This window comes from Parambassis ranga, chromosome 8, assembly GCF_900634625.1.
Source record: "Parambassis ranga chromosome 8, fParRan2.1, whole genome shotgun sequence".
NCBI classification, from domain to species: Eukaryota; Metazoa; Chordata; class Actinopteri; family Ambassidae; genus Parambassis; species Parambassis ranga.
Genome location: NC_041029.1, coordinates 3,729,793 through 3,757,727, shown reverse-complemented (window position 1 = coordinate 3,757,727; position 27,935 = coordinate 3,729,793). Strand labels below are relative to the sequence as shown.

Sequence of the window (27,935 nt, the reverse complement as noted above, 5' to 3'; positions counted from 1 at the left end):
CACAGGCACTTAAGCCTTCATAATACTGCAGCATCAAATCCAGCTGAAGGACAGTCTGTGCCAAGCAGCGTGTTTGATGTTATGGCTGTGTTCACACCATTAAAACAGACTGTGCTGTGTTTGGTCTGTTAGAGCTGTTCATATGAAGCAGACAGGTGGGTTTCTGTCTGCGTCCAAACTCTGAACTGAAACCAACCAAAGGCAGACAGTGATGTAAAAATCAGGCAGCATGACTTCTGGGTCTGCACCTTGTTGTAATCACAGCTGGCACAGTCTTCAGGATAACTTTTGTCAGCTCAGATTGAGAGTGCAGAAACAGCTGGTTAGTTACAAGTTTTCATTTTGGGGGCATTACTACTCAAAAGGACAGATTTGCAGCTCAGCCCTGCAGCACATCAGACGAGAATTCAGCCAGTGTCTGTCTAAGCTGGCCACCAGCCAATCGCCTCCCTTGGCTTTATGGCCTTGGCTTTGGGTGTGTCTGCAGTTACTCGGGACAGCACAGAATAGACTATTGTTGATCGCAGAAGACAGAGAGCCCTGGGAAGGAGGACGGCTGCTGCTGCTGCTGCTGCTGCTGGGAGGAGAAATTAGCGTTTATACCGAGCAAGGAAAAGGCACATGGACGAAGATGCATGGATACACTCCCACATAGATGAACACACACTCACACACCTTTTCCTGCGTCATACTCCCTGCAGTATTGTGTGTAGTATCTACATCTACTTTATAATCACTGTGAAGCACCACACGCTCAAACAGCAGCCATCAGTGTGTTTCTGTACTCTGACTACAAGTTGTAATACTGCAGGTGAATGACAGATTAGATTAGCTTAGTTTAGCTTAGCTTAGCACAAAGACTAGTAACAGGGAGCACTGTCAGTCCCTGCAGTGACTCCCTATTGTCCTCATTTCTGTCCACTGACCCTTCTCAGGAGTCTTTGAACTTGACTAACAGGATTTCTGAAGTTAACTCTTTTGTAGTATTTATTCATTCATGACAGTAAGGGACCTTCAAACCTTATAGTTTGGATGGTTTTAACCATTTATCCAGGGTCTTAATTTCTTTATACTTGTTTAGTTCTGATAAAACAGACTGTTGAGTTCTCCCAAAAACATATTTCTAGAAATATTCTGTTAGTCTTTTCCTGATGAGGACTTTAAACACAGCTCAGTGTGTCAGCAAACAGTCATTACGGCTGTGGGCTGCTCCTGTCTGTCTTAGTGCAAATTACAGCACAAAAATGTCAACAATTACAGCCTGGAGAAGAAAGTTGGAGTAGAAATGATTGTTGTTTTAGATGTTGCAGACACTCACTCCTTTCTCTGGAGGTTTGCATCTCTAGGAAACATTTTCCAGAAGAAAATGTCAGAAAATGTCAGAAGAAAAAGTCAGCCTGATTTAAAAACAAACTTCTCTTTAAGGTCCATCATGTTGTATTGGTGACGCTGAACTTTCATGTTTCTGTCTTCATGTTCTTCATGTTGGGGACCCACTCCGAGGATCTGCTGGGCTGAAGTGATGTCCACACAGAGCATCAGTGTGATGGCAGTGAGATGATGATCAATGGCACACACGTGTGGACCATTATGAAAGGCTTCACCTCTGAGGGGACAGTTTCAGAAGCTCTCCATCAGGTTGACACAGTCTGATTCCAGGCCACCCTGCAAAATAAGTAACCTTTACCTGCTCTCCTCTCCACTCTGGCCTGCATTTTCATATTTCGCTGGTATTTCCCAATGGCTCCCACATTTGCAAAATAAAGGCCATCAGAGTAATCATTATAATGTTCAACAATAATAACTGGGGGAACTGAATGAAAGCCTGGAGAGGCTTGTTGACCTTTCAGAGCTAAACTGGTCCAAGCTTCTGTCTGTGCACCGCTGAGCCCATTGTGTTCCTAGACCTTATCACTGTGTTGCAGTTTCCTCTCCCTGCTGCCTGTGTGTGTGTGTGTGTGTGTGTGTGTGTGTGTGACCTGAGCTGCTGTACTACAACGTACGGCGGCTTGCGGAGCGTTCTATACTGCACACACACACACAGATAGATGAATGTGATGTCTTTCCTCTGTGGATCAAACATTGCTCATTACTTCTTCTAAAGGCCACAGAGAGATTTTGACAGTGAAGTCCATTCATAAAACTTTACAGCACCACCACTGATTCTTCACCACTGCCTCCACCTGTCACCCCCTTCCTCCTGATTGGTGTAGGAATGAGATGATGTCACAGGCAGCTCTGTTCTCTCAGACAATACACCCACAGCTCTGGGGTTTCCCTGCCCTAGCAACAGGGGGAGCTGTTGTGTCCTGGTGGTATGTGTGCTATGACTCATTGCCTCCTTTCTCCCACGCAGGACACACACACACACACACACAGCGGATCATAGGCTATGGCCTGGTCTGTATGTAGGCTGGCAGACTGGTGAAGATGTGTCTGGGGGGGCAACCAGGATACCAACACAGCGCTGACCCTGGTGACACCTGTGACTTTTGGAATCAATGGCGGTATTGATAGACCTGGAGAGAGTGAGACAACACGAGAGGGGGTGTTCGTTTGTGTCAGTGTTTCCTAATGACTGTTGGTCAAAATTAAAGTGTGCACATGTTAATAAGTGTGTCACAGTGCAGGTTCTGTGTCTCATCTGTTGATGTAAGAAGTGATTACAGAGTAACTACAACAAACTAACTGACCATCAAAGTCATCCTTCTATTGTTCAGACATGCACAGGAAGCCAGGTCTCTATTGTTAATGTCTGATGAGGGACAGAGCTGGAATAATAATAAGGCAGTATGTGTGTGTGTGTGTGTGTGTTGAAGGAGAAAATGATTAGGCAGTGTATGGGATCATGTGTGCCTCATCTGTGCAGTGGTGTGTATTAATCGATGTGTGTGCCATGGCAGGCGTCAGTGTATCTGAGTCAGAGCTTAACAGCTCAGTGCTTGGCGGAACATGGAGCCATGCAGGAAGACACCTGGGAACAGAGTGAGAACAAACAAACTCTGAGGCGGGAAGAGGAAGAGGAGGCAGAGGACCGGCAGGACGAGGAGTTACAGAGAGAGAGAGCAGCAGCTGCTGTGGAGTGCAGGAAATGAGAGTTGCACATTTAACACATGAGCAGCATCACTGTGATACGTTTCATTGATTACTCTGATCCATGTTGAGAGTGTGTGTGAATATATGACACAGCTGATCACTAGTGTAGCTTAGCATGGAGACAGTCTGTCCACACTGAGTGTCAAACTGAGCAGCTTCACAACATAAAGGGTTAACTTGGCACAGAATGAACAGGACACACACACAGACCAGTGAAGGTACCAGTCCGTCTCAGAGCTGGGTGCAGACGCCTCCTTTTGCTCTGTGGGACCCTCGTCCTTGACACAGTTCCATGACTGCAGCTGAGTTCTTCCCACTCTGTCTCTCCACTGCACTGGGTGCAGACACATTTTTCATTGTATGTGGAGTAGGAGGAATGGAAATCACAGTGTTGTCCTCACTGAACCCCCCCCCCCCCCCCCCCTCCCGCCACCACCTCTAGTCTTCTGGGAGGTAAAGCCTGGATTTCCCCGTTTCCACTCTCTCCAGCTCTTCACGGTCTTACCCTGTCATTTAGTGCCACTCCTCTCATTTCCTGAGTTAAACCATTAGCTCCTTTCAATCAGCAGCCCCCCCTTTCCTCTGTGCTCACCTGAGCCCCGACCATTTCACCTGGACAGCTTTGTGTATCTGACTGTAATCCATGTAAGTGATGTGTGACCCGATGACCTCCATGATCAGTGTGTGAACTGATGAGCAGCTGATATTTCATGCTGCGCCTCAAACTGTCTTCACTCTGATTACAGGCTGTGTGTGTGTGTGCAGGTATGCACAACTTCTGTGTGTAATTTATGGCTGTCTAAGGATTTTAAAGTTTTTAAGTGAGCAGCTGCAGATCACAAAGCTGAGCAGTCTGGGTTTGTTGTCTTCATTACCTGCCGCCTCCTCACCCCACATTGTCTATATTTATAGACCCAACAAAGGCTGAAGTTACACACTTTTCCTCTGTGCAGGCTCTGGTTGGTTGACTTCAATCATTCAATTAATTCTTTATATTTCATGTCTGAATTCTGTCGGCCACAGAGCAGGATGATGTGAAGTCGCACAGCAGGCAGCACAGGGCTTAAGAAAGTAAAGTCATGTGATGTTAGGAACTTTCAGTCAGAGACCGTAACATCAATAAACATCAATACACAAACACACACACACACACACTGTACAAGAGCTGTGAAGCAAATAGCAGATGATGGACCGTAACACATTTGGCAACATTATCAGGAAGCAGCAACGTAAACAGGAATGACTGGGAGGAGGCTCGGCATGCAGAGAAACCAGATAAACAGAGTTCATGGACTCATTTCTAGATCCACGTTACAAACACACCTGCACACACACACACACACACACACACACACACACACACACACACACACACACACACACACACAAGCCTTCTTTGTATTTCCTTGTGTTCCTGTTGGGCTGTCAATCTTTTTCTCTGCATTTGACTCTAAGCTGTGTTTGACCTGAAACGTATTTGAATGATCATTAAAAGTGTGACACACACCGTAGGTGAATGGTCAGGGCTGAGGTGGATCTTTTTATGCACACGGATGGACAGACGGACCGCTCATGTTCGGATGTCCTTAGCTCCAGATGTTTGGTTAACTGAACAGCAGAGCACCCATAAAGCTGTAATCAGCTCAACCTTTGTTTGTCCGTCACAGTTTTGCTACCTGCTGCTCTGACAGTGTCCTGGCACCATCCACAGGATGTCGAAGGGTGTCTGAGGTTAAAGCTTCTTTCCACTGAGGAGGTCTGAGAGAAAATAGATCCATCTGTTCTGAAGAGACCTCATGACCCTGCTCTATGATATTAATTACACAGCAGTTTACGGTGCAGCTCCATGGTTTCAATTATTCTGTGTGTGTATTGTTTGTGTGTGTGTGTGTGTGTGCTGGGGGTGTATGGGTGGGGCAGAGGAATGCTGAACAGAAGCAGGCATTCCCCATGGAGGTGTTTATACTCGGCAGCGTGGTGTGGTCTGCTCCTGTCGGTGTCACCGTCAGCAGAAAACTCCTCCTGCTGAAATAAATCAGTGAAATGTTCTTTGACCCGAAAACACCATGGGACATTTTTCTGTCAGTTAAGCATTTAGTTGGATCATTTGTTTCATGATGAAATTAGACTTGGCTCAGCCAGACTATATGTCAGCTGGCTTACTGCTGATGAAGCTGCAGGTTTAATACCTGGTGTTAATAATGTTTTAGGTAGGTGGCAGAACAGGCGACAGGTGTTTGGAGGTCGTGTTGGTCAGAAATCTGCTATGAACAGTCGGATCTGAGTCCATTTTAGCTGTGAGAGCTCAAACATCAGAGAAAGTAAGACTTTGAGGTGATGCATTTAGATTTTCTGTTTCTCTCTTCGCCTCAGTGCATTCCAACAATTCTTCGCTGTCACTCACTCTCTCTCATTTGTTAGCTGCTGCTGACAGATCTTTGCAGAGGCTGGTCGCAGCCGGAGACCAGACACAGCCATGTTGGTCTGTTTGAATCACACTGGCACCCTCTCTGAGCAGAAGTGCAATATGTTTGTGTTGTGATTTGTGTAACAGAGCTGTACATGTGGTTATGTCTGTGTGTGATGAAGTGGCCACTGCTCTGTTTAATGTGATTGAGCCACATTCCTGCTCACAACTGGAAACCTGAGCAGTGCTCTGATGATGCCCCATTAGCCTCCATGATCCAGAATGATCCGGGAGACACGCGCTGCAGAGATGTGATCCCCTCGACTAATCCAGGGTCAACTGTTGCCCCCAGCACACACACATGGACGCACACACGAATGCACAAATACAGTACAGATTCGTGTTTCCAGCAATGCAATGTCTGCATCAAGTTAACCACTGTAGCTTTTCAGAGACAGAGCCTCAGCGGCCTAAGAAAATGAAACGGCGTCATTGTTCGCAGCGGATTGGTTCAGACCACGCTGACCTTCTCCGGATCTTCTGAAAAGATCTGACATATTTCAGCCATTGCTGTCATTTCTCACTCAATTGTTACACATAGAGGCTCCTCTGTGCTGCAGGCCGAGACTGTGTGTGTGTGTGAGTTGTTTCATTATGTAAATGACTGTAGACGTGCCACACACAGGTGCCTAAACAGTATTTTATGAATATCTCTATTTAGGCTGTCACCAAGAATGATCGATGCTCTTCTCTCCCCAGGGTTGTGGTGTGATAGAGAGATATGAACGCAGGTCTCGGTGGGAAAATCCCTGCCTCAAGTCAAAAGCCTCCTCCTCTTCATCCTCCTCTTCCTCTTCCCTGTTTCCTTAGACACCAAAAACACCAGCACCACACATAGATCTTACATCAACAGTCTAATCACATTAAGTTACGTGTGTGTAGGTTGATATGTGGAGGTTCTCCCGGCTGCAGTAGACAGTCGACCTGTCCACGGTGCCTCCCACCTCTCAGCAGCCAAGCTTGGTTTCCTAAATGTTTTTTGAAACGGTCTGAACATCTTCTGATGCTTGAACAGACTTTGAAGGTTCTTCCGACTGCCGAGCCATGTTTCTCCCTGTGGCCTTTGCCAAACGTGTGAATATGAAACAGAGTGTAAATATAGCTGTGTACCTCATGCTGCTTCCTCCACCGACTCTGTTAGAAAAACAATGGCATCCTATTATTCATGGCTGAAGACAGGCCTGCAGGGACATTCTGCTGCTGTTCACCTCTCACAGAATCTCTCCTGCACTTTTCTGCTGTCACACAGCGTTAAAAGTTTGCTGCAGTCCACACAGACGGCTGGTTCTGATTGGTCACCAGCGGCCATTGTGCAGAAATGTTCTATCCAAAGGTCAGTGCTCTGAGAATAACTCTGATATTTAAAATGCCCAGCAGTGATGCTCAGGTTCTACAGGAGCCAGTCGGCACGGCAACTGTCCATGTGACCTCACAGAGTCTGCATAAAATCCTGTTGTAACAGACTGAAGTTTATTAGTAAGACTGACAGGCTGAGTGGTCATGTGACCATCACACACTTCATAAATAAACTGAGCTCAGGTCACGTGACAGACACACACACACACACACACACACACAGAACGACACACACACATAGAAAGAGAGAGAGAGAGAGAGAGAGACGCACACACACACAGAGAGACACACACACACAGAAAGAGAGAGAGAGAGACATACACACACACAGAAAGAGAGAGAGAGAGACACACACACACACACAGAAAGAGAGAGAGACACACACACACACACGCACACACAGAAAGAGAGAGAGAGACACACACACACACACACAGAAAGAGAGAGAGAGAGACACACACACACACACACAGAAAGAGAGAGAGACACACACACACACACGCACACACAGAAAGAGAGAGAGAGACACACACACACACACACACACAGAAAGAGAGAGAGAGAGACACACACACACACACACAGAAAGAGAGAGAGACACACACACACACACACACAGAAAGAGAGAGAGAGACACACACACACACACACACAGAAAGAGAGAGAGACACACACACACACAGAAAGAGAGAGAGAGAGACACACACACACACACACACAGAAAGAGAGAGAGAGACACACACACACACACACACACACACAGTTAGAGAGTAATCAGGCAGGTCCAGCCGAGCCGCGCGGAGCCTCACAGCGCGCGCCTCTCTGATAAGACTCCGTGGAATCAGAGGACCACAAACTACCGTCTGACCGGCGACGCTACTCCACACCTTCAGAGCGAGACTCGGGAACGCGTCACGGTTAAAGTGGACTTTTAATTTCTTCTTCCACGCGTTTGGGATAATTTAATCTTCTTCCTGGATTTTTGGAAAGTTCGGAACTTTCTCATCTGGAAATGTTTTAATTGTTCTATTCACGTGCGCTGTTAGCAGAGAGCGCGCGCTCCTGGGGTCAACTAAAACTTCAGTATTGGTCCTGTGTGGTGCGGTGGACATCTCTGCTGAGGGACACTGAGGACAGACCGTGTACGCGCGCACGCAGCTCCGCAGGCCGAGCCGCTGTCCCCCCGCGCGCACTGCTGAGGAGAGAGGGTCTCTCGCGCTTCCATAAATGCCCGGTCCGTCGAAGAGGCTCGAGGCTGGGCAGCAAGATGAGCGCGTGGGTACAGCTGCTGCTCGTGTTGCTGGCGGCGTGTCTGCGGTTCGGTGTGTCCGGGGTGAGTTGCATTACTGGTAATTGATCATTGATCAGCTTTACGCGCGGTTAGCGCGCAGAATCTCTGACAGGTTAGAAAGACGCCAGGCTCCGTTCAAACTCTGATCAGACTGTTAACCTGAAGGCAGGCCGCTGATTGGCCGGTTGGCAGCGGGATGCTCAGTGATGCAGCTGATACAGGGGATGAGGTGAAGGAAGTCACGTGAGGTTCAGCTGAGAACGTGCTGTTTCAGTCACACTGATGGAGACTGTTTTAAAAATGTTTGACTCCTTCAGAGAGTCTGAGCTCGGACAGCATCACGCTGCACTGACCGCCTCAGACAGAGGACGTCCCCAAAGCTCCCAGCAGGAACTCCCCGAGTCTGAAGTCACAGTTTAGGATCCTCATTTAAACAGTCATGTTCAGGTAGGGACCACCATGTGTGACACGTGCTCCACCCTCACCAGCAGAAGCACCTGAGCTGCTGCAGGTAGAGGTGTGACCATGAGCCGAGCTCCCACAGCCACAGGCCGTGTGTCATGAAGTCAGTCATCAGAGCAGGACACATTAACTAACCTGACAGCAGGCTCCCTCGTGAACAAACACACATCTATAATTAACATCAGACACAATTAGCTGAGGTGCTTTGAGAGGAAATAATGCTGATGACTCCTCGGGGGCAGCACAGTGTAACACAGAAGGCATTTCCCTGCTGTATAATGGGAAAACTAACAATAGAGGAACGTCACAGGCAGAATTCATGTTCACACATGGACGCCTGCTTCCTGCTGGATTCGGTGTGACGCTGAATGAGAGCTGCTGATTAGAAAACATGCTGCAGGTCTGCTCCATCCAGATGATTGCTGGACCATGGCACTGTGAGATGACAAAACAAGTGGACGTCCTTTACGCACAAGGAAGTGCCTCCACCCGCGTCTGATCCTCGCCTTTTATTCATCCATTATCCCTGCCCGTTCCCTCCTCTCTTCGGGATCACTCCTTCCCCCACTTCCTGACTCCTTCTTGCTCCTTTGACCCCTAAATGTTAGCAGATGAGAGGACACAACACCAACAGTCATTCAGGCCTACTGACCATTGTGTGTCTGCCATGGTTCACCCCCCCCCCTCCATCTTTCATTAATGGCTTTGGGGGTTAAACCCACCGTCAGTCAGAGGCACAACGCAGAGCTGCAGCCTGTTCAGATTTGGTTATTGATCAGTTTGAACCAAAGCAGAACTTTTCAGGGTGACATCAGAACATGTGGCCTATCACAGAGCAGTCAGTGGTTTAGGACCATGTTTGTCTTCCAGTCATAAATCTGTGTAACAGTAAGACTTCAGGAGGAGGAGCTGCAGTGTTTCCCAACTACTGTCTCACATAGTTGTTCTTTCTGGTCAGTGCACTGCCAACAACACTGACGATCTACAGGAAGCTGTCGGACTCACACCTTTGTGTTTCAGGGGGACGCTCTGCCTGCAGCCCTGGTGGAGCTGGTTAGGAACAGTCCCATCTCCTCCATCGAGGACCTGCAGCTGCTGCTGCTCTCTGACTCCGTAGGTAAAGACCCGAGCGCTTTGATATCATCACTGATTTCAATCTGAAGCATCCTGCTCTTCTAAATACACAGTGATGAGCCTCATTATAATGGTCTAAAGTAATATAAATGTGGTTTTATTTTGCTGAATTGGGGTGTTTTGTAATTGAGAAAAAAACGTGTTCTTTATAAACAGATGGCAGCATGATGAGTCAGGTGGTGCAGAATAAACTTCATTAAAAAGTGCCGTGGATAAATAAGAATGTGTCATCAAAGTGTAGCAGCTGTTCTGTGTGCGCTGTTTTCTTGTTAAACATGCAGAATGTGTGTTTTTATTTGTACACACACAGTCAAATGTGTTTGTTTCCCCACAGACGAAGAGGACGGGATGTCCGCAGCTAATGGAGGTCAAAGGTTACCGAGGAGCCTCGGTGAGATAATCAGTGTCATTCATGACAACAAGCCCATTGTTATAACCCTCATGCTACTCCTCGCATTTATACATACAAACTAGTGGGTGAAAACCCTTCACAGGCACTCTTCGTCCTCATTAGAACACCAGGAGTCTTCCTGATTCTGGTGACACAGCCTCTCTGTTATTATGATGAAGCATGTGTCTGAATGTTATCTGCTGGCTCCTGTCTCATGAAGACAAACAGAAGGTCCAACAGTAATGCATACAGTGTGTACACACACTCGTCTGAGTGCTAATGCCAACTGTCCCTCAGATGCGGTTCCAGCCCAGCAAGCTGTGTGTAAAGTTCGCACAGAGGTGGTGGAGGTCACACGGGCGATGTTGGACCGCAGCAACGCTAACTTCTTGTTATGGCCACCCTGTGTTGAAGTGCAGCGCTGCTCAGGCTGCTGCAACACCAAAAGCCTCCAGTGTGTCCCTGTTTTTACACACACCCGATACCTGCAGGTAAATAAGCAACGCACACACAGACAGACACACACACACACACTGTGTTTTCTCCCTGTGACTCCTGTCCTGCTCTCACACTGTGCAGGTCATGAAGATCGAGTACATCAACAAAAGACCCACCTACGCCAAGGCAGTGGTGTCTGTGGTGGATGACGTGGAGTGCAGATGTCAGCCCACGCCTCGAGTGCCAGCTTCAAAGAAAAAATCCTCTCGCCGACAGCATAGCTACCTGCACCAAAACCTCACACTCAGCCAAGCACCTGTGCAGGGACAGGTACTACTCAGATGAACTGAGAATCTCACTGAGAACATCTCTGTGGAATCTGGATGTCTGTCATCTGAATTTACAGTCACACTCTGTGAGCCTTCTGTGTGTGTCCCATTTTGTAGGTGAAGCTGCACTCCAAAGATGAGCTTCATCAGTGGGACGAGCTGAAACAGAACCAGAGGGCCCACCTGGAAGATCTGCTGGAGCAGCGCTGGAGCCCCAGAGGAGACACCTTCACACGGCCTGGAGGCGATTACACGTCTCTCTTTGGTCCACACTGGGCTCATAACTCTACCAGGCTTCCTGGGACTGAAGACCAGAGTGAGAACCAGGCGAACGTTGAGCGGAGGAATGACAACAAAACTGCTTCAACTGTGGATAACACTGAGCTAAAGGACAGGTCAGATGAGCTGCTGCTCAACAACTCCAAAGGGAGGGTTAACAAGGGAAATGAAGACACACAGACACACAGCCTGCTGTTGCAAGAGGACAAAGGTTTAAACAGCTACACAAGTAGCTTCTTTCAGACTCCAAGTCCTCAAGCTGAGTTCAGTCCTGTGGAGGAGCCTGTCACTGTGACACCAGGAAGCAGGTTCAGACCAACCAAAGAGCCAAATCCAGAACCCCGAGAGCAGACGAGACGGAGGGACAACGAGACTCCAGATGAGGAGAGGATTTTACAGATCCAGGAGGCAAAACTGCAGGAGGAGAGAAAAGAGCTTCTCCTCCTCCACAAGAGGCTGGACCAGGAGAAGGAGATACTGAGACAGCAGCAAATCAAACAAGAGGAGGAGGAGAGGCAGAGGGAGACAGACGGTCAGCACCACCTGCATATCAAACATCAGCCTCACCTGGAAACCACAACACAAACAACAGGTAACAGAAACACTCCAAAACACCCGAATCACTGAGCGACTCACCACAGCTAAAAGTCATACGTTTCTTCTGTAAATCTCACAGAGACAACAAGAACATCTACGACAACCACACAGCAGCCGGCGGCTCCACCAGGCCCCCGACTCTCAGCTCGTCCAAACCAACGGAGGAGGGTGAGGAAGAATCGTAAGCGGATCAGCAAGGCAGCTATGAGAGCGATGCTCATGTAGAAACGAACCCAGGTGAGTCCCTCAGGCAGGACCAGAGAGGAAAAGCTGTGCTGCAAGTTTGAAGCACATTTTCCTCTATTTCAGGGACACTTCGAGAACTTTGTCTGGACATTCCAGAGGTGAAGCCGAGCAACCTCCTTCATATAAGTATTTATTCATTTGTCAGTAACCTGCTCGCCCTGTGACATCTCCTTAGTAACACTACTAATGACTATAACTGCACCTGGATGGAGTCAGGAGAGGGGGGGGGGGGCACGTGGAATATAAAAGGTGGATCTTTTCAAGAGAATGCTTTCCTCTACGGCAGCTGATGTTTGAACTGACAGACTGTGTGTGAGCACAGTGGCTGTGGGACTGACACATCATCACTGTACGACTGGAAAACGGTGTAATCTCCTAACTCTACTTTGATATCAGACGCTGCACTCCGATGTGGACAGAGTCTTTAAAGTTTGTTACAGAAAGCTGTGAGGTGACACGACGACATGCGTTTGGTGGAAGGACTGTGTTGTAGTTTGGAAACAGAGACAATCATCAGATGTTTCCATGTGTGATATCATTTATTATCTCATTAGAACAGTGATGATCTGTCCTTTAACATATTTAATTATATTTAACTCACTGCAAACACTGGAATGATGCAAAGAGGTGTAACACACACACACAAACACACACATCTGTGACTGAGCGTCAGCTTTGCTGATTATTTATGTATCTCACTGTGGTTGTCCACCAAAAACACTGAACACCTGACACATTCCGTGTGAAAGAGTCAAACACAAAGGACATATTTAAAACCCTCCCAGGTCCCTGCAGTGTCTTCTGTCTACGGTCCTGGACCCACACCCACTCCCCCATCATGTATCTGAAGAGCTTTGTCTTTGATAGAGAATCAAATTCCCTTAAACTCATGACCTTCTGTACCCCACTGTATTTGTGTCATTAGTCTACTATGGTTAAGCTCAAATTGTCAAATCAGTAAATCAACAGAAAAGACTGAATGGCAGAATGGACAAACTTGTACAAGGCATTGTTTTTTCCATCAATAATAACATTTAGCAACATACTCCCACAATCCCATGAACATCTTAAGTTATTGAAGAGCTTTTATGTCTCTATAACAACTTACAACTGTTACTGATTTCTGTCTGTTTATTATAAGAAATGATATGAATGAGAGAATCTCTAAAAGTTTAAATCAGGCCAGCTGGACTCCGCCGCTCAGAGGCCAAACGTCTTCAGAATGAGCCATGAGTCCAGCTGCCTCGATTCCAACTCTTGGACATGACATGGACTGGATGAATGAGAGCGTCCACAGACATGAAGAGAGAAGCTTTGTGATAACTTTGCCACATAATGCTATTTTCATATAAGATGCTAATGTGCTCAAATCGACTCTGTTTGGTTTTTATTCCCCAGAACACAAACACATGATGCCTTCTTAATGTTGCTTGTCAGCAGCATCTGGTACCACGAACACGGCTGAAACATTCACGTATTTGACTGGAGACGAGTGATGAGTGATGCTTAGACTCATTTCTGTGTGTTTATGCCCTGATGCTCGGTGTTGCTGCACCCGTCATGATGAAACCTGACCCTGTAATGCCCCCATAAGTGCAGGTGGTTTACTCTGTGTGCCTGGTTGTCATGCTGACATCCATACTGACTGGAGTTCAGCCTGGCTGCATGCTCATTCTGATGAAGAGGGAACCAAGGAGTTTGTACAGTAGGTGAACTCTGGCGCACACTCTTTGTCGTTTGTTTTTCACAATTACCCACTTGGCTGTAAAAGTCCTCCACTCAGCAGCAGCTGCACAACAGTTTGTGGATTATGGAGCCAAGAAGTCATCTGCTCTAAATGGAGTCACCCTCACATTCAGATACAAGCTGTCTTTGCATCCATTCAAACAGCATTGATCAATGGATCAGACCTGATCTTATTGACTTCCTGTGTGTGATCCGGATCAGTGTGTGTTCAGGTATCGGTTACCTCCAGCTGCCCCGCTGTCTCACACACACTTACTACTTCCAAACAGCAGACCATCTCCACATTCAGCACAGAGGTGGGAGGCCGTCCCAACCCCCTGCTGACTTCAAACAATAACAGAGAACAGACGTGCATGAAAGCCACACACACACACACACACACTCCCTCTTTCAGACACACCACTGTGGCAGTGTGTCTCTGTGACTGCAGACACAGGACAGCTCATGGTTGACTGACTGACCTTAATGGATGATGCAGCTTGCTGGGTCCCAGCACACAGTTACCTAACCAGCAAACAGCCACTGGGACAGTTCAGCGAATCACTCTTACATAACGCTGATGATTCTGGGATTGACTGCTGGTTCCTCATCTGTACCTCTGCTGTGAGCTACATCACAGAGCAGACGTCCTTATTGTGTTGTGTTGTGTATTGTGTAAATATCTGGAGAATTAATGATGCAGTGTCTGTCTGTGTGTGTCTCTGTGTCTGTGTGTGTCTGCAGTCACTAAGACGTGCTGGACCTCAAGGGAGAACATCCATGCAGAGCCTGTGTTACTCATGGTGTGTGTGTGTCTGTGTGTTTGTGTGTGTCTGTCTGTGTGTGTCTGTTTGTGTGTGTTTTAGTGTGTCTGTTTGTGTGTGTCTGTGTGTATGTGTCTGTTTGTGTGTGTCTCTGTGTGTGTCTGTGTGTGTGTGTCTGTGTGTGTTTTAGTGTGTTTGTGTGTGTCTGTGTGTTTTTGGTTTTGTGTCTGTGTGTGTGTGTTTTAGTGTGTCTGTTCGTGTGTGTGTGGGTTTTAGTGTGTCTGTCTGCATGTGTCTGTGTGTTTTAGTGTTTTTGTTTGTGTGTGTTTTAGTGTGTCTGTGTGTGTCTGTGTGTGTTTTAGTGTGTCTGTGTGTGTCTGTGTGTGTTTTAGTGTGTTTGGTTGTGTGTGTCTGTGTGTGTGTGTGTTTTAGTGCGTCCTGGATGATGCTCAGTGAGGAAACAGGAGGCCTTTGAACAGGAGGTTATACAACTGTCCTTGTGGCGCGCGTACTCCCCACACCTCCAGTGCTTTTATTTTCCTGTTTTTATGTATAACAAAGGACACACTGTACACAGATGGCTACAGCACACATATGCACAAACACAGACACACACACAGACTGATTCCATGACGTTTGACCTGTATCTGTTTTATATTGGAATATGGCTGCTCCTTAAAAACTCTTTAAACCACCTTCCTCTAACACAGCCAAGGACAGACTCAGTGTGTGTGTCAACCTGCTCCTCAGTCCCTCAGGAACAGGAAGTTGTACCCAGTGATGGGCTGAAACACAGGAAGCACGCCTGCAATTCCAGAACTGTGTTTGAGAAGATGATCCAAAAGGTGAAGGTAACTGAAAAAAGGAAATCTTCAAATAAATGCACACATTCCCACAAACTCTGAATCACACACATGCTCCTAGATGTTGATGAAGGTCCTCAGGCATCAGGTCTTCTTCATTCTGAAGGGTGGAGCATCCTCTTGAAGACGTTTCTCTGCTCCTCTATCAGCTCCATCAGTTCTAACTGTTTGGTGGGGAAACGTGGTTTATATGTGGTGGAGGAGCTCAGTGGGTGGGTCTGTGTGAGACACACAAACAACAGCGATAAATGTCTCCATACTTACCTGGTCTGACTGACTGACATTCTTCTGTGGAGTGGTTGTTTAGTTTCTCCAATGTACAGATCAGAGCACTCCTCACTGGACTGCATATATCACAGTGCTGTGTCTGTCCCTGGGAGTTTTGTCCTTCAGGTGAACCAGTTTCTGTCTCAGTGTTGTCATCAGTTTGAAATAAACCGGGATGTCATGGTTGTTGAAGATCCTGCGCAGTTTCTCTGATACTCCTGATACATATGGAATGGAGATGTTCTTTCTCCGTCGGTTGTTGTCCTTCTTCCTGTTGTTAGTGGGTCTTGTTTTTGTGGCTTTGATGAGTGTCCAGTTGGGGTAGCCACAGGTTTGCAGGACCTTCCTGATGTGGTGTTGCTCCTTCTTCTTCCCCTCTGAGCTGGTTGGTACAGTTTGTGCTCTGTGCTGCAGGGTCTCCTTCTTTATGCAATTTCCCCATTGTGGGACTAATAAAGGTTTCTTAATCTTTGTGTGTCTTTGGGAGTCCATACATGCGTGCAATGGCCTCCCCAGGATAAAGTCAGAAGTAGAGCTTGTGTCCTGTGTGTTGAGGACCACTGTGCTGTTTCCTGTTTTATTTTGAAAGTCCTTGTTCCCCCTTGTGTTCCTGTGTGTCTTACGTGCTTGTGTTTCCCTCCTTTGTGACTGCCTGCCCCGCCCTAATGTGTCTCACCTGTGTCTTGTTATCCTGTTGTAAGTGTTGTAAGTTCTGTGTTTGCCTTTGTCTTTGTCCATCTGCCTGTCCACGGTGTCGTCTCCTCTGTGTTCCTCTGTGTTCCTGTCCTCCTGTGAGATCTCCTTTGTGTTTTGGTTTGTTTTTGACTCCCCTTGTTTGTACTTTTTGGATTTAGATTTGTGTTTTGTTTAGTTTTTATTAAAAGCTTATTTTCAGTCTAGCAGATCTTAGCACCAAGGAAAAATGTGTTACGATTATAAGTATTTGAATTTTGTAAGTAGAGCTTCAACATGCCAAAATAAGAAACAGCAGCAAGAGTCAAACAATATGTAATTTTATTTAATCAAAACTGAAAGAGGCTGTTCAGAACACACACACACACACACACACACACACATAGAAACACACACTCAAGCCTCTGTGCAAAGAAGCAAGCTGAACATGTAGCTGAACATGTAGCTGAACTGTGCAGCTCAGTTTACATGATTCAGCTTCTTACTTCAGGAAGTCACAAATAGAATAGAACAGATTTTAGGCTGACTTGTTTGCATTCTTTAAAGCTCTAGTTTGAGGAACATCTGAGCTGTAACTTAAGGCTAAAGTTATGTAAAGTGAAAACACTTTGTTTTAATTACTATTTATTAACTGACAATATATACATCCACTATAATATAAACACAACAGCTTTGTCATGCTCAACAACATCAACAGCCTGTCATGTTAATGTATGATTGTTTGCTGCATGTTTGTTCCTCTCTCTCCTTCATCCTCTCTGTCCTGTCTACCTCTACTTCTCGTCCTCCTCTAACTGGCCGGCTGTCAGCAGGAAGGTTCACCTTATGACTTGGGTCCTTTTCAAGGTTTCTTCCTGTTAAAGGGACTATTCCTGACATTTTTGGGTTTAGGCTCTGGTTCTCCTTGAAGCGCTTTGAGACAATTTCTGATTGTAAGGAATATTATATTATTATATTATTATATATTTCTTACTTTTCACATGCTCTTTCTGCCCTAGTAGATTCAGCTCACTACTGCCATCTATTGGCTAGAAAGTTAAGGAAAATCTGATTTAAAAAAAACAGGTTTTTAAATGTTGTAAATTAAAAAATGATTGTTTTCCAGTAACCTGGAATAAAGGAGGTGGCTGATGAGTCAGCCTGGTTATATTCTCTGACTGGTCCTCTCCTCCTCAGGGTGCAGGTCACTCTGCTGCTTTTGTGAAGGCTGTGGGCAGGTGGCAGTAGCCTGAGGCCTCTGTGCTGTTCCCTGCAGGCCAGGAAAAGAAGGGTCCCACACTGTATTCTGGAGGCGGGTCCCCACTGCTGGGCTCGCTGAGGCCAGGCTGGCCGGCCATTTCAGGTTGGTCCTGCTGGGCACTGTGCTGACACGGAGTGTCTGTGTGTATGTTTGCATTGTCTGTGCTGTAAGACACGAGGTCTTGTGTGCACCTGGTCACGTTGTTTTGGGGTAAACACACGTAACCATCACCGAACAGAGAGAAAGCCACAGGAGCTGCAGAGAGATCGGCTGGAGGTTTGTTTTCTTTGTGCTTATTGGTGACCTTCGCTGAGGGGGGGTGTGACTCTGCAGACTGTCAGAAAGAAACAGAGCTATTAAAACTAAAGGCTAATGAGTTCATACCCTCAGGTAGGTGCCACTGATTACACAGACAATCTGTCTCAAAAAAGGACAACGTGCAGTTGTCTCCAGGTCGACATTTTCTCAGACGAGCTGAACTCCACATGTATGTAACAATAGTCTTCTTCGTCAGGTCAAGCTTCATGTGTAGTAGCAGCATGTAGCCCGGTATATTAGCTTAGCACAATGTTTACAGTGGAAATAGCTGGCTCTCTAATGTGCACAGAGGTCGACATGTAAAAATGGATTTTTAGGGACTGCTCTGCCTGCCGCAGTGACTTCCTGTTACCGTACATACACTAGAAACAGTCAGACAGCAGCCTGTGAAACCATAACCTGTCATTTTTACACTTCAGTCAGAAAAAGAGCTGCTTGTCTGAAAAAGTACCAGATAGTTTCCACATGAAAGGTGATCTCCCTGTAGGTACTGTATGAGTTATGGACACTTTATAACATGTTTTCTTTTCTCCTGTGACCTACATCTGCTGAAGGCGGCGAGCAGCTGACCTGACAGAAGATGTAAGGCCCGCTGAAGCTCAGAGAAGATGTGTCGGAGCAGTTAACCTTCTCAACAGGCAAGGCTGAGGTGTCGCTGTCCCAGCAGCCTTCATCCCAGACTGGACTGTTCTTCTCAGTGTCATTCTTTGGCCACAGCAAAGCTTTTGACGAGCTGCACAGAGACAGAGCAAGTCATTGATAATTTGTCTCTGGTATGTCCCATGAGCAGGACTTCAGTTACCATGTAGAGATGCTGTCCAGGTGTTGGACCCTGCAGATGGACATCTTCTCATTCTGCATAAGTGCCTGGCTGGTGACCGCCTGAAACAACACAAAGAGCACCAAGAGTAAGAATGCCACCTCATAAGAAGGTGGCATTCAAACAAAGTTTGAACTTATTGTCCCACCTTGATCTCAGACAGGATTTTACTTTTGCCCGGAGAAGGAACTGAGTCCACCCACACAATCACCTTCCTAAACATAAAGGGAATTTACACAGTTCAACTTTTAAAGTTTCACAAGTGTGTAGATTCAGACAGGATAAAGTACCTCTGACAGGCTGGAATTGTGCGGTACAGTGTGAGGAAGACTGCCGCCACACACACACTGATGAGGATGTAGATCAGGGTGGACAGGGACCAGGTGGCTGTCAGGTGACACAGAACAGAGGTTTTTAATGACGTGTATGATGCAGCTTTGTGGAACCAGTGTTTGTCTTTCACATGACTGCATTCAAATCTGTGCCTCACCCTTATGGGAGGTCCATTTCTTTGGGTCAGTCCACTTTGAGGGGATTCCTCCATAGTGTGAACCCTCTCCAGGGACGACCAATGACCGGACCTGGACCTGGTAGCCCTGTGAAGGGACAAGGGATGTTCCCAGGATGGTCAGGCTCAGGGAGCCCTGTGATACATTCAGCAGCACAGTGGATACCTAATGAAGAAATAACTGTCAGATCCCACCCACACTGCACTGATTTTAGATTTTAAACTGTTGTTTGTTTGATTACCTGGTCCTCTGTCCTGTAGTAACAGACCTGATAATACAGTTGGAGTGTGGGGGGTTTGCTTGCTTCGGTCCACTCCACCTTCCAGTTACTGCCTGTCTCCAGCACCGTCACCTGCTGTGGTGGTTTGGGGCGGACTGTGCAACAACACAAATGTTTCTAAAGAAACACCTTTGTTCCTTCAAGTTCAAAAAATCTGCAGTTGTTTACACCATAAACATCAATCAGGTGACTCAAACATGGTTCATACTACCGTTCCCTGAATGTGTGTGCAGTAAAGCCTTTAAAACACTAGGTGGGGCTGTTTGCCTGCAGTGCTTCTGCAGGTTTATCACTCGCTTGTGTGCTCTCATTGATTACTCACTGTGTTTGCTGGCCTCAAAGGTCTTAGCATTGTGGGTTGGTTTGAGGTCCAGCTGCAGATTCTGGAAGTTGGTGATTTTCAGAGAGCAGCTGTACTTCAGCAGCCCCTCACGGCCAGCACTGATTGTCAGGTTCCCACAGCACGGCTCAGACCTGAGGGCAAAGCAGAGCACCCTCAGAGCAGCCAGTGGAAGAGCGATAACTGCAGGTGATGGTGCCAACACCTTCAACTTACGACGCAGTCTTGTTTTGCCGACAGGTCAGCTGGTAGGTAATGAAGTGAGCCAGCTCTCTGCTCACCTCCCAGCTGCATGTCACCTCTGTCTCTCCATTCAGAATGCAATGCAAAGGGGGAAACTTGCCGAAGTCTACAAAGAGAGCATGCTAATAACACCCAGACAACCTGTTTCACTGTATGAGGAGGTTCCTCTTCATCAGAAGGGGAATTAATACAAACATCGAACAGATGTTCTTTGATTTACCTTCTCTGGTCTGCCAGGTGACCACAGGACTCCAGTCACTCCACTGACCCATGCTGGCACGGGCCCTCACCCTGGCTTCATAGCTGCTGCCTGGACGCAGCGCCTCAAGCTTCACACTGGTGTGTTTGATGTCCTTTGTCTACAGAGAGGATGAAGTGGCCAATCATTTTATCCATCGCCAAAGGCACACATTGGCCCTTAGAGTTAATTCTTACTTTACATTGGTCAGAATTAACAGCTAAATAAAGGTCACATGAGTACAGACTTGTGAATAGGTCCCACGGGGTTTGAAGCCTGCACAACATTTCCTATGACAGGAAACCTACAAAATGATTTATAACTGCTAAGTGCTCAAGCATAGCAAAATACACTACTCAGAAAAGTAAATGGGACTGCAGGTGGAAATGAGAGGAAACAGAGAGACATCAATGTGAGCTGCGGCAAGAAGGTTTGCTGTGTCTGTCAGCACAGTGTCCAAAGCATGGAGGAGATACCAGGAGACGTGGAGGGGTCCGTAGGAGGGCAACAACCCAGCAGCAGGGCCACTACCTCCTTCTTTGTGCATGGAGGAGCAGGAGGAGCACTGCCAGAGCCCTGCAACATGACCTCCAGCAGGACACTAATATGCATGTTTCTGCTCAAACTATTAGAAACAGACTCCATGAGGGTGGTATGAGGACCCTAAGTCCACAAGTGGGGCTTGTTCTTACAGCCCAACACCATGCAGGGTGATTGGAATTTGCCAGAAAACACCAAGATTGGCAGATTCACCATTGGCGCCCTGTGCTCTTCACGGATGAGAGCAGGTTCAGAGTCTGGAGACGTCGTGGAGAACGTTCTGCTGCCTGCAACATCCTCCATGATTGGTTTGGTGGTAGGTCAGTAATGGTGCGGGGAGGCATTTCTCCTCCATGTGCTAGCTAGAGGTACCCTGACTGGCATTGGGTACCAGGATTAGATCCTCAGTCCCATTGTGAGACCATGTGCTGGTGCAGTGGACCCTGGGTTCCTTCTGATGATGACAATGCTAGGCCTCATGTGGCTGAAGTGTGTCAGCAGGTCCTGCATGATGAAGGCACTGATGCTATGGACTGGCCTGCCCATTCCCCAGACCTGAATCCAATCCAGCACATCTGGAACATCATGTCTCGTTCCATCCACCAACACCACGTTCCACCACAGACCTCCATAGGTTAATAACTTACATTGATTGATTTACATTGATAATTTTTATGTTATTTTGTTCTCAGTGTATTGCACTATATAATTAATGAAGAGTTTCTACTGGAATATTTCATTCATGAGGTCTAGGAGGTGTTATTTTAGTGTTCCCTCTATCTTTTTGAGCAGCGTACTGTTTCTATCTGGCTCCTCAGCTGAATGAAACTGTCACTGATAATAAAGGAATTCATGATGGTGGAAAGCTGCGAGTGTGTGTGTTGCTCACAGTCCAGCTGTCCTCTCCATGTGTCCTGTAGCTCAGCTGATAGATGAGCTGCTGGTTCAGGGAGGGGGAGGAGTAGGGGCTGGACCATCGAAGTTTTCTGCCTCCGTCTCCTGGATCGTGTGTGGACAGGTTCACCGGTGAGCGTGCTTTCACTGCGACACAGGAACAGCAGCATGTTATTGAACAAAAACTGCAGTGAAGGTCTGACTGTCTGACTGTCTGTCAAACTCACAGTGCTGAAAAAGATCCACAGACTGATGCAACGAGCAGATGCTCAGTGTTTGGTTCTGGAGGAAGAAGACGGTGTGATTGATGCCGATGGACAGGTCAGCCGTTTCATATCTGCAGTGCATGTTTCTATGTCCAGCTGTGTGTGCAGCATTGTGAGGAACACACAGCTGCCTGCAGGGACACACACAGAAACACAGCTTTTACACAGACAGCTCCCCAGAGTCCCTCACATTCAAACATCTTCTCCTTACCTGCCATTTTCTGTCTGGAACCAGAGCTGAAGAGTTGTGTTTCCATGTCTCCTCCACTGACAGTGGACATGGGACTCGTAGTTGTTATAACACTGTATGGACTCCAGCAGGGGGGAAACTGAGAGACACAGGGACGTTCTGATTTATGTCTGTTTGTGCTCAACATTAACAGAGCAGTAAAGTCATTTGCCATTACATGAGAATTATTGGAAGTGATTATTGTTCACATGATTTAATGTTTTCAAATGTAAAAAAAACATCCAGCGTCAGACTTTTACTGAACAGTTTAACACTGAGACTGACAGGAGACTCCTCAGTCTCTGTCAGACAAATGTTTGACTCAGCCTCACTGTTTGGTGTTGGTATTTGCAGGACTGCACCAGATAAACAGCTCACACTGTAACCAGACTTACCACTCGGTGTGCTGTTGCCTCTGTAGATGTCATAGATGGCACAGCCTGAGAGGAGAACCGGGTCAGGGAGCGTCAACCACAGCAGAACCCAGAGGAGGCGCATCCTTCCTGCAACAAGTTCAGACACTCAACAGTGTCTGTTCATATGCTACTGTAGAGTGAGTGAGAGAGTGAGAGAGAGAGAGAGAACTGGCTCATTTACTAGAAATAATGAAGAAGTGAGTCATGGCTGCACCACCAGCTCTCTTCCTCTTTGAGTGGCTGATTGTTGTGGGATGTCACCACACATCCGGCTGCCTCTAATCTCTCTCTCTCACATGTGATTGACGCAGATAACGCACACACACACACACAAACACACACACTACTAAATACATAATATACATGTAGAGCTGACATTTATTTACATTCAGTTTAAAATTATCAAATTAAAAGGGCATAGAATAATCTATTTCACAGAATTTATAGTAAAAAAAATATTAAAATCCATCATTACACACAAAAGAAGATTCATATCATAGCAATAATATGATCATTGATTAATAAACTAAGCTCCTTTAAATTATAATTATTATGATTTTTTAATTTAATATTTATAGACTAATTTTACAGATGTTTAAATATATCAACATCTATTGTGTGCAAATAGAACAAATGTGAAAATAAAGATGAAACCCAATATAAAAGGGGATTTTAAGGGTCATTCAGGCATGACTTCTGCCTCTGTGTGAGGGGAAACCCCGCAGGAGAACATAGGGCTTCAGCAGTAACTCTGAAACTAAACAGCTTCATCAGCCTGTTACCGAGCAGCTCCCATACATCAACACATCAGTCTGGAGAAATCATCCCAGACTGTCTTTATAGTTGGTATGTCACATATTGCCTCATATAGCCAGCCTCAGTGATTCTAAGGATTTTGTTTGACGTTTTTGTATTTGAGGTTTCTTTCTTTTAGATAAAGAGCTGCTTATCAGATAGTTTGGGTGTGTTTCACATCCTGTACATGGTTCTTAAGGTTGACCACTAACTGTCAATATTGACATGACATGATGATAAAACCCTCTGGCTTGCCACAATCATCATTCTCATTGATGAAGACTAAACACACAGCACAAGATGGTCCTGAACACATATGCAGGTAATCTTACCTTCATCTGTGATGAAGACTCTTCTCCTGCGTCCGTCGGCCACACTTGCTTCCTTCTTGTCAGCTCCTCACGGCCACAGTTGAGAAGCCTGTGAGAGCTTCCTCCTTGACGCCTTTAGCTTCCCCTTTTTTGTGACATTCTAAAGCAGAATCAGCTGTTTTCATTTCAGGCTGTGAACGTTTACATTCAATGAAACATTTGAAGGGTGAAGGAGGCACTGACACGTGCTGTGAGCTGTATCATGGCTATAATACAGCTCAGCAGTGTTACACCAGTCTCAAGCTTTCCATCATGTAGCTAGCAGCTCTCAGGTAAAACTTGTTAGTCTGGAGCGTCACAACCTTTAGCTTTGACTGACTTTAAGCTCCAAACAGACCTGCCATGAGTTCTGGTGGGCGTAATGAAGACATCTTCAAAGCGTCATCATTCAGTGTCAGACGCCCACTGCTTTCACTTCAGTATGCACGACATAGGTTCAATCAGAGTATACTATAGATTAGTTTGGCTCAAAGATAATAAAACGTTAGATTAGTTAACAGATTACGGATCAGATTAATATAGCTCATCAGTTAATAATTAGATTAAAACAACTCATAGATTAGATTAGATTAGATTAGATTAGATTAGATTAGATTAGATCACAGATTAGACCACAGATTAGATCAGATCACAGATTAGATCAGATCACAGATTAGATTAGATTATGGATCACATATTTATCACATATTTCATATTATTTCAGATAAGGTTAGGTGAGATTACAATAACTCACAGATTATAGATGGCTCAAACCTTTTTAGATCACATTAAAGTTGATTAGTTCACAAATGCAGATTTGATATGCACACAGATTATACATTAAATTAGCCTGCAGATTTAGTTGTCTAATTAGATTAGAATGCTCACAGATTATAGATTAAAATAACTGTTAGATTATATTAGATATAGATAGATTTGATCAGTGTTATATTTTATAGATTTTATTGATGCCTTTCATTTCTGCTTCAGTTACACTTCTCGTTTCTAAGACTCCTCATGTTGTCCTGCAGTTCTCTTGACAAATCAGCTGCATCATTCTGAAGGCATTCACACACATGATCATCACAAATGAAGACACATGAAGTCAGTTTATTGTTTCCTCTCAGCTTGATTATCTGCATGACTTGTTTCTTTGTATAACCCCTGACTTCCTGCTAACTTTAACACTTTAGTCTGTGCTGATGGTAAGTACAGATAAGATCAGATCCTCTTTTAGCTGCTGGCACTTGTCATGTCAAAGACATGAGAGTGAAATGTTCCTGACTTCATGCACGTATTGCTCTCTCTGAAAACAACCTGAACAGTCAGAATGAGCTCAGACTAACGGCAGCACAGCATCTGTCTCCAGTGATTTTACACAGAAAAACAAACTCTGTCTGGTTCTAAGAACACATGAGGAACTCCACGTTCATCATGCTGACCTACGGTCAAGAACGGGTCTCGTCACTTCCACATATCAGCTCAAGGCCTCTTTTATATTCACACTAAGTTTATGTCTTGTGTTGCCCACAGAGGGTCAGGGAGGAGCAGCATTTCAATCCTGTCTATGTTTTGTACATCTGTGTGGTAAGGTGATGGATCAATCCAAGCAAAGATCAGCACACATGACTTAAAGGGTTAACTCTGATGCATCAGGAACTTAGCACTCAGTAAGCACAGTCACCTCTTTTCAGCCACAACCACACCACCTAGTGATCACAGACTGCAACAGCTGACAAATAATGATGATGACACAAAGACTCTAAGAATGCCCTCAGAGCTCTTAGTTAAGGACTTTTCCCGTGACCCTGGACGGGATGGATGGACTCTGATCTTAAAGGTGTTCATAGTTTGGAGGACAGCTCTCCTCTCTGTCCTCTCTGTTTAAGGAACTCTTAAAAGTCTCTTAAGAGTCTTAAGACCTCTTTACAGGCTGAGATGTTTGGTGAATCACTTTGATCTTTACTAGGATTCAGTCAGAAACTCTTAGTGCTGATGGTCTTTGTGAATATGGCCCCTGGTGTTACAGACATCATGAGTTTACATATGCGATTCAGAAAACAAACTTTTTGTTTGACTTCCAAAAAAACCTATGAGCTCATTTTCAATGTTTGCTGTGTTTGGAATTTTTGTTTTTTTACAGGTTAAAGAAAGAATTCACACAGAACAATGTTTTGAATTAATCTGACAAATATGGCTGGTGACTTTTACACACATTAGAATTCAAATGCTCGGACTGTAAAATGGCATGTAAATGAATGAGATTAATACTGTGTGAGACAGAGACAGAGACAGAGACACACACACCTTCCTTTGATATGAATGTTTGTTGTACTTCACAGAGCACACAGTGTCCTGCCTTTTGATTGGCAGCAGTGTTGTGTGTGCAGTGGAGTGTTGCTCGTTGAATCTGCAGGGTGACAGACATGCAGCTAAGCGGACCGCGCGGTCAGAGACACAGATGCTGTGCAGGGTGAGTGTCTCGTAGGGATGAATCCCACGGTGCAGCACATTAAAACAGAGCTGTGTGGTGAAGCTCCGCCTCCATCCGTGGTGTGTTCAAACAGCTGAGGAAAGGCAGACAGGAAGTCCAAGGATTAAGCTCTGCCTTGGCCTGCGTCCACTCTGCTGAAGTGTCCTTGAGCAAATGAATTCTCACCTTGCCCAAACTGAATTTGTTCCTGCTGAAGAGTGCTGCAGCTGACCCACCTCTAAAGCATCATGTCTGTGTATCATTAACCCTTTAAAGGGTTTACATGCTGTCATCATGAATGTTTATGGTCTCCATGTGCTGAATGGTCAGACATTCCTTTCCCTTCACAGGTATCTCAGTCAGCACACACATAACAAAAGAGTAGGTTGACAATGACTCCAACAACAGTGAGAAGAAGAGCTTCATGGTGTCTGTTCCTGATGTTTAACCCTTCCTCTGCAGTCAGAGGACACATAGAGGCCCCTCACTGAGTATTCCTGTTTGACATGTGTCCACCTTTCTCCCTTCCGCTGATGATGCGTTACAGGAGAAAAAGTGTGTGGTCAAATGGGCAATGGACACACAAACATGAACAAGAAACACAAAAAACATAAAGTGCTACAAAGAGAAGTGAACTGTGTGAGCCTGAGTGACAGACAAACACCACAAACAGACGGGAATCACACAAATGGACAGCAATTAGGGCAGCTGTGTGTGTCTGTGTCAGTGTGTTGCTCCCGGCACTGGGCCAGCTGTGTTTAACGTTGCTTCTATTGTATTAGCATTTACATGTAGCCCAGCCTACAAATTGGCAATATATACACATAACACTAATAAACAGATAATAATGAATAAATAGATAGATACCTGTTAAAATATACATTATTCAGGTCAACATATTTAAATTCATATTAGGTTTAATGTGTAGTGTTAGGCTTCATTTGAAGGCTTAAAATCGCAGTAAAAAAAGTAAGCATGGTCAGCTGCACTACCTCACCTCACGGGCACCAGACTATGCATCTCGCCCTTTCTTGATTGGCAGTGGGTGCGGGCCAATCAGGGTAGCTTTAAGGTGGGACGCACAGAAGTACCGAGAGGACGAGTGTAAGTGTCAGTAAAGTGTAACGGGAGGTTTCTGGACGATTCGTGAGCTATAGACTTTTGTAGTTGTTCCAAACTGTAGACAGGAAGTGGAAAACGTTGCTATTAGCATGTTAGCATTCGCTGTAATGCTAGTGTGACACTACTGAAGCATGCTGCTACTGTGCTAAGTGTGAAGCTACATCAGCTCGGACTGAGCTTACTGAAGACTTTAGCTGAGAAAATGGACTAAGAGCCGCTCTGTGTGCTGAAGGACCAGGAGACAGTCCTCGGGGTTTCTCTGCTCATAGCGGCGGGAGCAGAGCGTGGAGGTCAGCTGCAGTACCACACTGCGTGCCTGCCTGGTGGTCGCTGGGGTCTTCCCCTCGACCCCTCATCTTCACGCGTGGTTTGTGTGGTGCAGTTTTTTCCTTTTCACTAAATTCATATTTGGAATTCAAAAAAGTATCAAGTTGTGCTTTAGAAACATTCTTAGTGGGAAAAAT

The 27,935-nt window shown here is 45.8% G+C and overlaps 2 protein-coding genes across 9 annotated transcripts; one reads left to right on the top strand and one right to left on the bottom strand.

The window, feature by feature from the left end:
* Positions 1 to 657: 657 nt before the first annotated feature.
* Positions 658 to 23,981, bottom strand: csf2rb (colony stimulating factor 2 receptor subunit beta). Of its 6 annotated transcripts, XR_003671044.1 has the most exons (16): positions 23,859 to 23,981; positions 22,711 to 22,818; positions 22,298 to 22,415; positions 22,048 to 22,217; positions 21,816 to 21,967; positions 20,369 to 20,507; positions 20,122 to 20,254; positions 19,888 to 20,039; positions 19,527 to 19,660; positions 19,267 to 19,450; positions 19,067 to 19,163; positions 18,925 to 18,991; positions 18,759 to 18,838; positions 18,500 to 18,689; positions 16,759 to 17,972; positions 658 to 675 (listed from the first exon to the last, which is right to left on the bottom strand). XR_003671044.1 is itself a non-coding variant. In XM_028411250.1 (15 exons), exons 2-15 carry the CDS (start codon positions 22,811 to 22,813, stop codon positions 17,583 to 17,585), a joined length of 2,109 nt encoding a protein of 702 aa, XP_028267051.1. In that variant the 5' UTR covers positions 22,814 to 22,818; positions 23,859 to 23,981; the 3' UTR covers positions 16,698 to 17,582. The 6 variants fall into 6 exon arrangements, 5 of the variants coding, with proteins under 5 accessions (XP_028267051.1, XP_028267056.1, XP_028267053.1 ...); XM_028411250.1 differs by lacking the exon at positions 658 to 675 and having other exon boundaries at positions 16,698 to 17,972; XM_028411255.1 differs by lacking the exon at positions 658 to 675 and having other exon boundaries at positions 16,698 to 17,972; positions 18,527 to 18,689.
* Positions 7,653 to 13,456, top strand: pdgfbb (platelet-derived growth factor beta polypeptide b). 3 transcript variants are annotated; one of them, XM_028411283.1, is made up of 8 exons: positions 7,653 to 8,252; positions 9,693 to 9,789; positions 10,141 to 10,197; positions 10,495 to 10,688; positions 10,777 to 10,965; positions 11,082 to 11,835; positions 11,920 to 12,077; positions 12,150 to 13,456. In XM_028411283.1, the coding sequence occupies exons 1-7, from the start codon at positions 8,187 to 8,189 to the stop codon at positions 12,063 to 12,065; spliced, it is 1,503 nt and encodes a 500-aa protein (XP_028267084.1). In that variant the 5' UTR covers positions 7,653 to 8,186; the 3' UTR covers positions 12,066 to 12,077; positions 12,150 to 13,456. The 3 variants fall into 3 exon arrangements, with proteins under 3 accessions (XP_028267084.1, XP_028267082.1, XP_028267085.1); XM_028411281.1 differs by having other exon boundaries at positions 7,654 to 8,252; positions 11,920 to 13,456; XM_028411284.1 differs by lacking the exon at positions 7,653 to 8,252 and having other exon boundaries at positions 8,361 to 9,785; positions 11,920 to 13,456.
* Positions 23,982 to 27,935: the final 3,954 nt, after the last annotated feature.

What these genes read in the sequence shown, in the direction of transcription:
- csf2rb (XM_028411250.1), bottom strand. Translation starts at nt 22,813, where the DNA reads ATGCGCCTCCTCTGGGTTCTGCTGTGGTTGACGCTCCCTGACCCGGTT. An exon ending in AGGCAACAGCACACCGAGTG is followed by an intron (nt 22,416 to 22,710) that starts GTAAGTCTGGTT and finishes TGTGTCTCTCAG; the next exon opens with TTTCCCCCCTGCTGGAGTCC. An exon ending in TTCCAGACAGAAAATGGCAG is followed by an intron (nt 22,218 to 22,297) that starts GTAAGGAGAAGA and finishes GTGTCCCTGCAG; the next exon opens with GCAGCTGTGTGTTCCTCACA.
- pdgfbb (XM_028411283.1), top strand. Translation starts at nt 8,187, where the DNA reads ATGAGCGCGTGGGTACAGCTGCTGCTCGTGTTGCTGGCGGCGTGTCTG. An exon ending in AAGGTTACCGAGGAGCCTCG is followed by an intron (nt 10,198 to 10,494) that starts GTGAGATAATCA and finishes ACTGTCCCTCAG; the next exon opens with ATGCGGTTCCAGCCCAGCAA. An exon ending in AACCACAACACAAACAACAG is followed by an intron (nt 11,836 to 11,919) that starts GTAACAGAAACA and finishes TAAATCTCACAG; the next exon opens with AGACAACAAGAACATCTACG.